Source organism: Synchiropus splendidus, chromosome 10 (genome assembly GCF_027744825.2).
Source record: "Synchiropus splendidus isolate RoL2022-P1 chromosome 10, RoL_Sspl_1.0, whole genome shotgun sequence".
NCBI lineage: Eukaryota > Metazoa > Chordata > Actinopteri > Syngnathiformes > Callionymidae > Synchiropus > Synchiropus splendidus.
In genome coordinates this window covers 8,793,844-8,809,336 of record NC_071343.1, presented here as the reverse complement: position 1 = coordinate 8,809,336, position 15,493 = coordinate 8,793,844, and the positions used below count along the sequence as shown (strand labels likewise).

Below are 15,493 nucleotides of genomic sequence, written 5' to 3'. Positions count from 1 at the left end.
AAACTGCCCCTGTTGGGCTACATTCCATATTAAAGAAAAGATAATAAGATCCCAGATTCTTGGTATCTTATTAGCATTTAACTCAAATTACTGTTGCGCTGGTTTGAAAACACACTCCTTGAGTGACACCGTAGATATCATCTTCTGTTTTGAGACAAATACAAAAAACACACAACAAGCCCAGGGGACACGACGAGACAAAAGCAATAAAGCCCTATCATTGAATTAACAGTGTACAGTTGTATAGCTGCAGCAATTATCTCTCCCTGCTCTCTGAGTAAACACACACTGACACACACTTACTGGCCCAAAAAAAATGAAGGCGCTCAATTAAAGTGGCTGAGCTCTGCTGCGAAAATGATTGCTTTTCAATTGGCATGGCTCTTTATGTCCACAGAGCTGTATTATGTATGCTAATGCAAGCTGTAAGGATGGGTTTGGGGTTCAAGGGGGGTCCCGGAGCAATTACACCGCCCGAGAGTCTGGAGAAGACGCAGCAACTCTGCACTGCTTTTATGACTTTCCAGCAATAAAGTCTTCTTTTCTCATGCGAAATGAGTCGATTAAATGTAAGACTTAAATGTATGTCTTAGAAGATATTTTGTTTTTGTCTGTTTCCAACAATCATAACCCTGAAGGAAGGCAATATAAATGTGTGAAATAATGTTGCGTTTCGGTGAAAGTAGAATTTAATTGATGTAGAAAAAGCGTGGGTATAAGTAAACAGAACTGCAATTGATGAAACACATTTAGGTCAAGTCCAAAAATTCTGTAACCGGTCTCACTGTTTGTGTACCTATTACTCAGAAAACACTTGTTAATTGAACCCGTTCAATATATTTTATTGAGGGAACTCAATTTGCTTCGCAGGTTTGATTTATCCCCATAATTTTCCGGCCCTTAATGGCTTTCCTGGGTTATATTTATTAGATTAATTTCTACAGATTTAATTGATACATGAATATTTAACAATTTACCTATTACATACTGTGACTGGGATTTGGGGGCTTTGGGTAATTGGGAGGTTGCGCAAGTAAAGTAAAACGACACCTAAAATATTTTACGTTTTTTTAAACCAGTGAATGAATGTTTTTAATTATTAAATCGTTCACAGCGTATGGCGATATTTAGTTATTTTAATGACTCTGATTGAGGATATCAATCAAGAGAGGGGAAAATGATAAAATAGATAATATTAAAGGTTCTAATTCTGTATGAATCTGTTCAGTATACCATGCCTTTATCAATAAAATGCATTTTAATCCTACAAATTTTTAAACAAAGGCATTTCTTTATGGTTGTATTTGCTCTCTGCAGCGTGAAATCGACAGCTTGCAAGCAGTAAAAACGCAGGTGCAGTTTCATGGTCTTGTTCAGAAAAAAATCACAAAAAAGAGCTATAAAAAGTGGAGTCTGACTGTGCTTTATTTTATTTGACACTCCAGAGACTGGCAAGTTGCAATGAGACCTCACATCATTTTTAAACCAAGAGCGCCACCTGCTGAGCTATGAATTTAAGGACACTGTGTCATGAAGCCTTGTCAGTCCATCACTAATAAAAACTACTTACAATCTCAGAATCTGTCATCAATGCTTTGTCTTCATCTTACTGTAATCCCAACAGCCATGTTTGCTCAATTACAGTATTTCTTGAAACATGCTTAGCATGTATGTTTTGTTTTTAGCACTCAGCGGCACGTTGGTTTTTGTACATGCAAGTGAATATTAAAAATAATTAGAAAAATGCCGATTGACATTTGTCTTTTGGCAATTGAACAATATTTATTCGATAAAAAGCAAAAGTATAATGTCTGTTTTAACACTGTTTCCCGGCTTCAATTTTCATCTCTTTTTTTCCTATGTATTTGTACTGTATTTTCAACAAATAGCAAATGTGCTGTAATTACAATAAGGATTTGTGAAATTCCCATTTCATAAATACCTCTCACAAACACACACACACACAAACACAAACAGTTACAATCCCAAACTATATATTTGATCCAAGTGTGAGAATCATTTAAAATCTAATTCAAACTTTTCAATTAAGCCTGATTTGTAAAGGTTTTTAACAGCTAACAACATCGATTCACCCTTCAGGAAGCTTTAGACATAATTGATGGTTAACTTTTCAAATTTGTACGGTCGTGTCAAAGCACCCATTTTTTGATTTTTTCTCTAGTTGCCAGCAGGAAGAATTGACCTTCTGTGAGAAAGATTATGCCTCGACTCAGACACTGCAGGGCTTGAATACATTAGCAAACTCGCTGATAGCCAACTTGACCTCAGCCCCCGCTCACAATACAACATTCCTATGACCAAGAGTGTGTGTTAAAGTGAGTTTGTTAGCGCGGTACTTTTGCAACATACTTCAATATCCTATGCTACACTATACTACACAAATAGTATTTCAGGGTTACAATAGTGAAAGCTTATGTGTGAGAATCTTGCTGTTTGACTGGACTATGACTTCATGAGTGTTACACTGCTTCACAACGGTTGCAAATAATTCCAGAGATGGAAAATAAAATGCAATATCTATGAGGAGACCTTCATCAGCAACCCTGGCGGTACTGTAATTCCTGCAGGATTGTGTCATGTGGGATGTTTCTGGGCAGTCTCGGGGTCTAGCAGCCCTTTTTAGGGAATGTCATGTTTTAACAACTCCAATGCCTTTTTAATTCCCGCTTCAGAGAGTCTGTCTGGAAGACGTGGAATGTGTGTGGGGCAGTGGTCCAGGCACTAGTGATCGGAAATAAACTGTATATCCAGACTGATTGGCCCTGTTTTCTCAGTCTGAGGATACACACACTCACACACAGGCAGTCGCAACAGGCGGCTTATAAGAAACCATCTCACATTTTCTTCAACGTTTTCAATGTTGTCCAGGATCCAATAGAATGGCTTTTTTTTCCTTCAGTTTGACTCAATTGGAAAGATCCACTGCAGAGGGCAAGAAGGAGATGCGATTGAGTTAATAGACCGTGTATGTTTCTATTACCACTAGTGTTTATCTGTGGCACTGGGAGGATGGGATCATTTGGTGAATCAGGTCAAAACTATATAAAAGGAAGCTTCCCTGAAGATGAAGTGTCAGCAAAGTATTTGAAACCTCCCACGTTTAAGCAAACTGGCCGTTATGTCAAGATATGAAAGAAACAGCTTGCTTTTGAAGAAGTCTGTCCATCCATCCATCCATCCATCTATCCATCTATCCATCTATCCATCATCCATCCATCCATCTATCCATCATCCATCCATCCATCCATGCATCCATCCATCATCCATCTATCCATCATCCATCCATCCATCATCCATCTATCTATCCACCTCAGCATCTGTCCATCCATCCATCCACCCATCCATGCATCCATCATCATCCATCTATCCATCATCCATCCATCCATCTACCATCTATCTATCCACCTCAGCATCTGTCCATCCATCCATCCACCCATCCATCATCCATCCATCCATCTACCCATCTATCTATCCACCTCAGCATCTGTCCATCCATCCATCCACCCATCCACGCATCCATCCATCATCCATCTATCCATCATCCATCCATCCATCATCCATCTATCTATCCACCTCAGCATCCGTCCATCCATCCATCCAAACATTTATCTATCTTTGTACTGTCCATCTAGCTAGCTATTTATCCATCTATGTCAATGTCCATCCATCTGTCTGTCCATCCATCCTGCCTTCCGTCCCACCATCCATCCATCTCCTGGTTGTAATGGATTAGTGTCTAAAATTTGTGTTTGAAAATCAGAGACAAAGTATTTTAAAAACAACAAAAAAAAATGTAGCCAATAAATAATCTGCAACAAGTTCAAAGCGCCAGATTGAAGTTTAAAATTTCAAACATGAGACAAAGCTGGAAATAAGAGTGAATAAAACAGGATATACAAACCATTAACACGAGGGAAATATTCTTCATGACACTATAATCACGTTTTTTTCAAAATACATTTCTATGGAACATAATCAGGGAAAGACAGACAAACAAAAAGTTACCGCTAAATTGCTTCTCCCTAAGTGTGTGAGTACAGTATATAACGCAACAATTGGTCTATTCTTCTGCCGGGCACATTTGCATTTTCCTTGGTGTTGGCAACCTTGCTTCACAAACTCACTTCACGCACGCAGACACACACAGTTAGGGGTGTGCGTGGGCCGACAGAAAGGAGAGGAATCCCTGATAAGCCAGTAGCCTGGCGGAGGGCATAGAGAGAGGAATGGCAGCTATGTCGGGCATTCACAACACTGTGTGGTGTCACCAAACAAAGCCTTCCCTTCAACTGCCTTTCAAAGACACTATTGTAGCACAAGGAGAAAACCTTTTATATCACACACACACATTCCACACCACACTGACACACACATTCATATGTAGGTATTCTCGTAAAATAAAATGAAATTTAAAAAACCTAATATTGATGCATTTGTGGTGTCATAAGTTTATTTCCAAAAATACAATGTGGTTAGATACACAGTCTCTGCTGGAGTGTTGTTTTGCATGATGCATGATGCATGAAACATTTGTATTGCTATGTTTTGAGCTGAGCCAAAAAGGAAGAGGAAATCATTTTACCCCCCACCACTGAGGTTATGACTCCATCTGCATTTTTAAGTTTACTTTATAGCAAAATAACTAATGACTGGATTTCAATAAAGTTATGATTTGTATGTTGACTTCCTGTTCTCCTCCCTCCATGTGTCTGTGAGTGTCACAGATTATGGTACAGGACTGGAACCATCAGCAATCAGCTCACCTGTGCACCACAACTGAAGTCTGCCATTGGTGAGCTAGTGTTGACTGCCACATATCTGTTTCTCGTCTGTTGACCTTCATTTTAGTTTCGGTTCTCATTTCTCATCTCATCTCATGTGTGTTTGATGGTAATTATTGAATGTTTTCTACAAGCCTGTGTGTTTATGTGCACATTTTTCTTGTGTGTGTTTTTGATCCTTTTGTTTTCTTTCTGTTTCAGATCGAATCACTTGGTTCTGCTTGTGTGTTTCTCTCTCTTGATTTGGTTATGTCCCTGACTGTCGTTGGTTATATACCTCGTTTTTAATAAGATGTACTACAGAAATGTTGTACAACTCTGTCCAGCACCTGATCACTGTGTGCACTTGGATTCAGCTCTGGATGGTTCCTGACTGTTTGGATTTGGATCCAGAATCCTGATGCCTCGGGCTATCCCAGTAATAAAATAGGTACATAATATAAAGTATATAAGTAAGTAGTATAATAAGTAAAACAAAAAGAAATCACAGTTTAAAACACAGACAGACTATTCTACTGTGAGTGGTTGGTTTTTGTTGAAAAGTTGATGAGCCTGGTCATCCGTCAGAGACTCAAAGAAGAATGACAGATTACTTTTCAGGTTAGACACAGACCCAACTGGCTTGCAAATGCATCACTTAGAAGAGAAACCAACGAACTGCTCCAGGCAAAGCAGACAAGGTGGAGAGGTGGCATTGAAGCAGCAACTTGAGGAAGCCCCATGATTTATTAAAGTTAACATTAATCTGGAAATTCTATCAATGCGTAGGGAGTTTCATATCCTTGTCATGATTGTTTCATACCTCCTCCTGACCTAACAGTTGAAGCAGGGATGACTGGTCCCTCCCACTCCCCGGCCCTTTCATCATGGATTTCCAGTGAGAGTCACCTGTAAAAGGGCTGGCCGTGAAGGGAAGCCCCCCTGACTCACTGGAAGTCCAGGATCTTAAATGACAGCTGACACACTCACAGGGGGGTTGACAGTGAGTGTGTTTGCAGAGGGAAGCAGCTACAGTGTGTCTGAGAGAGCGCTACTATGTTAGATTCTTCCTGTTGCTCTGACAAGCTCCTGACTGCTCCTGCCACCTCCGACTCCGCCACAAAAGACCCATGGGTGGGGGGACATGACAGGAGGGTGGGACTCACATATGTCTCATGTCTGACTTGGCGGAGTGGTACTCCAAGCACCTGTCAATCAATAACAGGACAGGAGAGCGACAGTTCATTGAGTTACTGTAATGGAGATGGAGTAGAAATAAATGTCCTACATGAGAGCGGGGCGCTAGCATGTTGATGCTAGCACGTGTGAACTGTAAGGGTATATGGGTTATTACAAATGAAAAGTGATAGACAGTAAATCAAATCAGATTGGATTCCGTTTTTTATGACCATTTGCTTTTGCAAACTAAGAGGAGATGGCCTAGGATGGTGGTCATAGGCCATCGCCTCCCAGGACAGGTGGCATCCATACTGGAAGGTGAGAAACTGCACCAACATAATGGGTATCTATATAGAAGCACCTGCTTTACTGGGAGTGTCAAAAGCATGGTAGAAATCCCCATCACTTCTACTGGAGAAACCAGCAAACACCAAGGCACCAAGTATTACTCAGCATTATTTTCATTTAACTTGAATTATATTGATCAAAGTGAAATAAATTCATTATTCATTATTACCTATTTACAAATGATGTGATTTGCTTTGATTTGCTATACATGTTTAAATCAGTTTGAGGAGATTTTGTGAGAGATGGGTGGGCATCTACTCAATGGCAATCTGGGGCCGGCACTCCTGTCAAACTTGCACTGGGACGGTCAGCATGGGCTCATTATCACAAAGGAAGCTCCCGGCTTCACTTCCCCGGGTTACAGTGACAGTGGCCATTGAGTGGCTGGTCCTGGACATGAAGTCCTGCTGGGGTGGGGGTCTCTCGCAACAGGGTGACATGTTGTACCAGGGGAAGAAGACTCAAACAGTGGCCGAGTGCAGTAACAATGGAGGCTCGGCAGGGGAGCTGGGAATTACCTGCCAATTAGGCAAAGTTAAAGTGAAGAATGATGGGTGTCAACCTGTCAGAACCCAGGGTGGCGGGGGATCAACTGGATAAGCACCATGTTATCCCTCAGATTACACTTTTCCTGAGACACACGCCAGCGCACGCAGACACTATCCCACAGTTGGGTTCCCATCAGAGCACTGGAATAAACAGGCCAAATTCACGTCCTTGTTCAGGCACCCAAACACAGAACTATAATGTGTGTCAACTGATCGCTCTTTCTCAGCTTAATAACTTCATCATTTTGCATCTGGGCGGCCGGATCTCTTCGCCAGGCTGCTTCCTGAGATCATTGATTTAAGTCTGTGTACTTTTTAGACCTCACACTTACAGAAACATCTTCCTGCCTTCCTTCCTGGTAAACTCCCGTGTCATTCCGATTTCCCCGAATTGTTTAGTCTCCTGTTTTCTATCCCACGTGTTCACCTGCTACTTACATGGCAAACATGTTTGACGAACAGTCACAGTTATTCAGTTTTTTTTGAAGACAGATGTTTGAATCAGATCATAAACATGGATCGCCTTTACACCTACTTGCATTAACTGTGGTGGAGTGTTCCGGGCTCTTGTTCAGCTGCTTTTTGTTTTTGTGAATCCACTTTCTCGGCAGAAAACACCCCTAAGTTGTTTTAAGTCTCAGTGGAAAGCTGACTGCAGTGACAGCTCCAGAGTAAAAACAAAACAAAACAAGGATCTGAGTCAATGGTCCAGGAATGTCCCTCTGCAGCTCTGGCATGTGTGGAATGGTCACTATGGGCCAGATGGGACAGTAGCAGCAGGTAGGGTCACGAAACTAGGGCAGTGATTGACATGCAGGTGGCTGCTTCATGTCGCTTTTTATTTCCACATCAGATTAATCCCAGGGAAATGATTTATACCATTGTGTCATTAATTAAATCTAATAATGTAATTAGCACAGCGCCAACTTGATTATATTATGAATATTGTGCCTGATCCCAAATAACTTCCGAATCTAATCTGATTGTCAGCCGTCTGGAACAATCCTCATGAGATGTTAATAGTTTGTTCCATTGAGTGGGGATGAAAAGAGTTCATTAACACCATCTGATCGCTGCAATTCTCACCACAATAATTGATATTAAAAGAGTTTTTTTGGAAAGAAAAGAGAAATTGATGGCTGTGATTTTAAAGTTTGACTGTTTTTGACTGCATATTAAATGCACATGCAGTGCAGTTTATTGTCAATATTTTATTCATGATTCAGTGCTGAAAATTGACAATATATATATATTTAAATGTTCCCTTTTTTTGTTTATATTCTCTTCTATGTTGAGTTCACTCAAACTTCACGTCCACTGTCATTACTTGAGATCCCTGCAGATGAAAGGAAATTTGATTAAAGATGGATGTTTGAGTCAAGTGCAATGTATGTGTTTTGAAACTGATAGATATTATATATTACAATCGAGGTACATATACATATTTAACCCTTATAGACTGTCCAACAATTCTCATCTTTGTTCTGCCTGTGACTCAGCACGCACACCTCGCTCTTATGACCGCTATTTTGATCATGCGACTCTCCATATTTGAGGCGTTCTTTTTTATCATTTGGATATTTGCTTTATAAAAAGCCACGATGCGTATCCCCATTTTCAACCACTGTAAGAAGATGCTATTTTTAGATATGTGTTAATCTGGCCAGCAGAAATATCTTCAGCTGTTACTGAAGAATTGGAAAAATGTTGACCACGGCCTCACCCTGTTGTTTTGTTAGAGCTTCCTCATACTTGCTTTCTATAGGATCTGCTCAGTTTGTTCAAAAAGATCACTTTATTATAATACAAATCTTTCTCTCTCAGCAGATGTCTTCTCCCCAGCGAGACATATTACTCCCTAAGGACAGATATACTATATATAACACGGGTTTGGACATTTTTGCGGGAGCAGACTTGGCTGACTCTGGGGTGGCATCTAAACATGTCTCGAAATAGCAACATTTGCTTATAAAAGAGTTGAATTCCTGCTGTTTTGGATGTAGGGCACTGAGCTGGGGGAAGCAGGTGTTGGTTGCTAAATGTGCTTTCAGTGAGCGCAGGAATGACAGCTATGTACTGGCCTCTGTGGCTGCTGGCACTGTACCCAGAATTGGGCCTGCAGAAACAACCTCACTGCTGCTGCTAAAGCTACTCCGGGCCTTTATGAATGGAGAAACTCTCACCCTGATGGACGAGAATTTCGTTTTATCTAACAGACCTGCCAAGCAAACCAAGTGAGCAATGGGGAAATGCTTTGACCAACTGAGCTTTGGGCTCTTGTCACCGCTCTTCTTAACATAGCAATAGATAGCTCTGAAGAGATGAATTAAATGGCCAACTCGAGGACTGTAGAGGAACACCATCACTCAGAATTCGCCTCTGTGTGTGGCCAGCAGCAGGAATGTGGTTGGTGTGGGTTCGGGATGGATGTTCTTGGTCCATATTGTAAACAGCCATGAATGTTGATCTTTTCCTGTAACCTCACTTTGTATCAGTTATTGATTTAACTGCATGTCGTGAGGTGTTAGATGTCGAACAGGCCTCTTAAATACCAGTCCCTGGACTTCCTATTTACATTTGGAGGTACACTAACATCTTGTGGAGACAGACAAAAATCTGTCTACAGGACCATAGTGAACATCAACTGACACTTATTGTGTCTGCCAGCAGTCGGGAAAATATGTAAATGTCATAAAGCTGGTATCCTGGTGAATAATAACAACATCGGCAGGAAAAAAATTTGAATTACATAAGTTTTACTCCGCGCATCAGGCTTATGTTGCTTCACTGATCCCGTTTCTGCGTGAGACCTCACTGGTGTTTAACTTTCACGATTGACTGGAAGAGTTGTAAGGTTGAAGATCTGGATCAATATTTCCAGGTCTGAGGCCAAGGGTCATTGTAGTTAGTAGTCTAAGAGTACAACACGTGGTAAGGTCTTTTCTGGGGTACAGCTTGGGAAAATTTACAAAAATGTACAATTGTTGAGTTGACACCCAGAGTTGACACAATAGTTGACACCCAGTGAAGTTGGTGAAGCCACCGTAGTTCATTTCATCATTCTGTCCTGGTGAAAAAAGAGCTAAGCTAAGAGGGAAAGCCTTCCGTATACCCCTGAATCAATGGGTCGGAACCATAAGAAGAAAAATGAATGTTCACCACAGGTTAGCTGGGAGCTGCTTGGCAATCCCAAAGATGCTTGAAGCAGGACTTCTCTTCTGCGACATTGAAAAAGGACAGTTTAGAATAATCTGGAATGCCAGCTAATAGAGAGGTGTTCCATGCATATCCCATCAGGTGGAGGATCTGGCATAGGCCCAGGACGAGCCAGAGAGATTTGTCAGTTGCTTGACCTGGGAATCCTCTGTAAGCGCCCAGCAAAGCTGGAGGAGACGTGTGGGCAGGAGAAAAATGGCTGGATGGATGGCCCTTCCTGTTTGTAAAACAAGGTTGTAACTATTCAATTTAAATGACTGCAGAAACAACCAATACTCCTGATCCAGATCAGGGTTGTGTTTTAGTTTCAGCTCTCTTATTTATAGCATTTCTATTAAGTTCTACGTCAAACTGGAGCCCTGAGCGACTGAAAGAAACAGTGTTCCAATCCAATTTTAATGTTTAAGAAAGCATTCGGGACATTTTCCTGAAGGGTTCTTGAAAAAAGATGAGCGCATTCAAAATACTAGTAACTGACTGGTTGCCTGTGATTGGACAGCAGTCAAGATACTGAAAATGGATGACACAAAAGAGACAATTATCAGAGAGGAGATGAGCAGAAAAGCCCAGATGGCCTCTGTGGTCACATGTGAAGAACATGTTTGTCAGTAGCAGAGGAAAATCACGCACATGTGCACAGTTGTTTTGTTGACTTCATATATTTTCATGCTCCTTCATGTTTTAACAATTATTTTTCATAGATCCATGAAAAGCTGCTTAGAGTATATTGTGACCAATGTATGCATTTCGCCTCTAAAGTCCCATGTTCTAATGATTTCATTCGTCAGTTCCGAGGCCTGAAGGTCTGTACTTCACTTCTTCCTGCTGTGGAAGTGCCTGCAGTGAGTCTCCCAGGCTGCCAGTGGGAAGTCTGTTTGCATTTAACAGCACTATATGCTGATGAAGAAGCTGGATGCAAATTAGGCGGAAGGAAGAAAGGATGCCCTCCTCGAAATACACCATGCCCTTTTCATTGTTATTTTGCCAATTTCCAACCATGTCTGTAAAGTAAACTCAGAAACTGGGCTTCCTGAATCGACATTTGTTTCAGGTTGAAAGTGTTTCCGAGTGCGAGATGAGGCTGGAAAGTTCGACTGTTTCTGCTGTTTGTAGTTGGAATCTTCAATGTCACACGACTACAAGACATGGGTTAGGGTTGACTCACACGGCCATTAATTCCTTCTGCATTCTTTCAAATGTGACCTATTAAATGTGACCCTCAGATGTATTTTTGCTTGTATGAACTGGTCGCTGCCGGCCAACATACTTCCTGTCCAGACAGCTAAATGCATTCTTCGGTGTGTGTTTGTCAGGCAGGGAGAGTGTAGCTTTGATGTGTGTGTTTATGTGAAGAAAGGCAACAAACCTGTTATGGTATCATGCAATAACTGTCTGTGGAATGCAGCCCACTTCCTCTGGTTCCTCAAACTGCTCAAGACCAGTTTCATTCCGGAAAGGTTTGCTTGGCGATTAAATATAAACGGCATTGGGATATTTTCTGATTATGACTTGAGCATTTGAGAATGTTTAAAGGCATTCACTGTATTTAAAAAACATATCTTTATCAAAGCTTACGTTCCGTATTAAATGTGATGTATTTTGGTTGGACCTTATGATGTTTGTTTTGTCTTGCATCTTGTTATTAAAAACAGGCACACAGATTAATATAAAATCTTACCATAACTGTCTCTCTTCCTTTACCTCACAGGCAGATACCAAAGGAATAAATGTACTATTTATATATATATATATATAGGATTTTCATCCTAAAATCATACCGTCTAAACAACCATTAAGTCTGTATTTCAGTATCCATTGCATCTTCAAATGAACATCCATTAATTTAGTTTCAAATAGCAATGATTACATTTTGTATTATGCTTTGTTTAATTTGGATACTGCAGTATGTACGAAAAATAACCCAAACATGATCTTCGAGAAAAGAACTGCTATATCAAATGCAAGCATCTTAAGGCAAAAGTTATAAGTGCAATATCCATCCTCTATGTAAGTTTCAGTGTAAATGCCAATATGTTAGCTACGAAACTGTGACTCTTGTTTTGTCGTGAATTGAAGGAAAGCTACCTTTAAGACGGTTCAGAGTTTATAAACGACGGAGTACAGTTGTTTGTCAAGCTACGTGAGAGGGTTACCTAGAAATATTGTGAGTTTTATCTGGAAAACACTCTCTGATGGATGAAAAAAGGATCCCCTCAATGAGTGTTCTTCCAAATCCCAGTTCAGACAACTGAACACACAACATCTCATGGGTCTACTGAGATCATTGGTGAGTGAATACAATAGTGAGTCACCCATATTTCACCTGTGCATAACTGCATTGGAGCTGAATAGCATCTGTGAGGCGCAGCATTCAGCATCCCTCCTTGTTTACTTCGAAGGGTTCAAAAGGGTTAAAATAAATATCCGTATCATACATCAAGGATTTCTTCCTCGAAGCAAGGGATTACTATATGTGCATAGCTTCGCTGCTATGCAGATGACACACAGCTATACGTCCTATGCAAGACTCTCAGAGCTTTGCTCTAGTCCGGCTGTCTGGACGATGTAGCTAGCTGAAAATATATATTAGCATTGGTATGTGGATGACTACACATGATTGATTTAAGCAGCTCACCAACTAAATCGGATCAATGCCGTAGAAACCCCAAAAACGTGATTTTGCTATTTAAATGTGAGTGTTAAGTTTGGTCTGTTCACAGGTCACAGGAATGCTTTTCTATTGTTTAGGTCTTTTAATTTAAATCTTATACACACAGTAACAAAATAGCCACCTGGCACTTTTTTTCAAGCAATATAATACTGCAAAAGACTCAACAGATAAAAACATTTACATAGTTTGAAACATTTACTGTACAAAATTGGGTATCAAAACAAAGCTCTTGAAACAGAACTTCTTTGATTCTTTGTTCGTCTCTTCACCAGTCGTTCAACATGAGTTCATTGACAGTGTGAAAGCGCTCATCACAGCTACACATAAGTCTTCAGAGTGCTGGTGTGGCAGACAAAATGGTTGTTCAGTAGGTCCATCTCTGGGTCTCCAATAATCTCACATCCATTTGTTAGCCAGTCAGAACCATACGGATGGTTTTGCTTTGGTTTGGTCAATGGCTGCAGAGAAAGAAACAAAATTGTCAAAATGGCAATGTACTTTTATTTTAGTGGATTTATTGTGTATTGTTGTCAAGCTTACCTGAGTCATACAGCTCTAGGGATCCGTGCAGAGGTGAGGGGGTCCAGCTGACAGATGAAACTGCAGTCGGGCTGCTCCTGCTGGGGTCCATCTCTGTCTTCACCCCTTCACTGTGTGGAGAGCTGCCTGTGCTGTGCTGGTTTTGACCCCTGACGCTGGGCAGTAGCAGTGGGCTGAACCTGGATTCCAGTGGGGAACTGTGTGACGGGTATGAATGGAACATGGGGTGGTGGTGTCGACCATGGAGATGGTGGGGGTGAGGATGGTACACTTCGTGCACATTGGGGTATCCACTCGTGCTCTGAGAGTTCAGATTGTAGGTCCAGCTGTCCGGGACGGTGGCCAGTGAAGGGAGGCTGGCCTGGGAGAACACATGTCCGGCCCAGATAGGACCATCTGCATGGGAGATGGGACTGGGAGAGAAGTCTGGATGAACTGATGAGACACAAGCTCCAGGAGGCGAGGGATATGTGCTGCTCCAAACTGAACTGCTGTGACCTTCCGAGGAAACACCATCTGAAACACACAAACATTACACAAGGGATGAGCATAGACACAAACATGAAGAGAGGTTCGCAGGAAAGATAAGGCCTTTTTGACTTCAACACAAATAATGGTATGTTAAAAACCAACAGGATTATACTGAAGTAACCAGCTAAAGCAAGACTGTGATATGCATTGACAGTGGGTCTCAACTGATCTGGCTTTGGACCAAAGCTATGTCCCAAACCGACCACAAAAATTACATTACTTAAATACATATGAAAGAAAAAGATGTGCAGTTTGGACCTAAAAACGCTAAGAAAAGGTCTGCGGCCCATTTTTGGGACCAGACCCATTTGTTGAGCACCACTATTCATAGCACCAATACGCTTCCCACTGCTTATATTTCAAACGATTAGGGAATTCATGTTGATTCTTTACCTTTCCATGAGCTGGCAGAGCTCGACACTGACTCCTGGGTCATCCTTGGGGGCTTGGACTCTCTGTTGAAGCTGCTGGCTTGACTGAGAGCTCTGGAGAAGTGCTCATCCACCACGTCGCCAATCTCTCCTTGGAAGTATGTAAACAGCACACACCGGGAGCTTAAATACTCCGCCCCGGCCGGTTGAGTGCTGTCCTTCTGTTCCGAATCCAAAAGAGATGCCGCTTCAGGAGCTAGACGCAGGCCCTGATCGCGGGTCACCGATCCTCGGCCCAAAAGCTGCTGCTGTCCCAAACAGTTCTGCATCTTACTGTGAACGCTCAGTTTCCGCTGCAAGCAAACAGAAGAAAACAAAACATCAGCTTGAACAAGCGCTGAAATGAAATCGCTCATTGATTCTTCGCTCTATGTATTCGAATAAGGAGCCTCATTCACATTCCTGAGTGACTGCCTGTCATTACATCACCAGCTCAGCACAAGATTAATTGTCTGATGTCATTAAGCATGACCTGCGATGAATGCCAAGTCATACATTGGAATTTGGTCATTCAGAATTAAGATTGCAGTTTAAGTGTGGGCCTGGAGCCAAGAACAGAAGACGACAGTCTTTTAAAAGACATTTAGTGCAGAAATAAAGCAGCGTTGTTATGTCAACTGCTCCTTTTTGGAATTGTCTTGAATTGCCAACACGTTGAATAAAGTTGAATAAGAGAATATCTTTACGTATTTGTTTCAGTAAACAATCCTGAATCACTTGCCAAAAAATGGTAATGACACATGGGAGGACATGAAGTATTTGCCTAAAAACACGATCCAAAGTGCTGCACTTCACACTTTACTTCTATATATTTTATATATTTAGTTCATAAAGTTGTATTCATATAGGTAACATTAAGAACACATTTTGTGAAACTCCTTCAGTCTATATATATATATATAGGAACTCACTTTCACTGAAGGCTCTGAGTTAAACGGAGCGCTCACCTGTTGCTGCTGGTGATGGTGGTTGAAGTAAGAAGCCTTGTACGCTTCCGCAGGGAGGTAGTGGGCTCCATAGCTTTGGTGGTACATCACATCCAGGCAACTCATTGCGACTGACCACGGCGACAAGAAGGAACGCGCACAACCCCGGCTGATGTCGACCTCACACTGGCTGTATCCTCGGAGAGATGCGTGCGTCCATATAAGCCCAGTCGCCTACAATGGCCATGCTGCTCCGCTTGAATAGCAACAATGCGCCTCCTGCCGTGCGCGCAACCAGGGGCCACAGCAACAGTCAAGATGA

General features: G+C 41.5%; 1 protein-coding gene across 1 annotated transcript; it reads right to left on the bottom strand.

The window, feature by feature from the left end:
• Positions 1-12,909: 12,909 nt before the first annotated feature.
• vgll3 (vestigial-like family member 3) lies at positions 12,910-15,493 on the bottom strand. The gene is made up of 4 exons (XM_053877560.1): positions 15,193-15,493; positions 14,208-14,538; positions 13,284-13,799; positions 12,910-13,201 (listed from the first exon to the last, which is right to left on the bottom strand). Exons 1-4 carry the CDS (start codon positions 15,295-15,297, stop codon positions 13,161-13,163), a joined length of 993 nt encoding a protein of 330 aa, XP_053733535.1. The 5' UTR covers positions 15,298-15,493; the 3' UTR covers positions 12,910-13,160.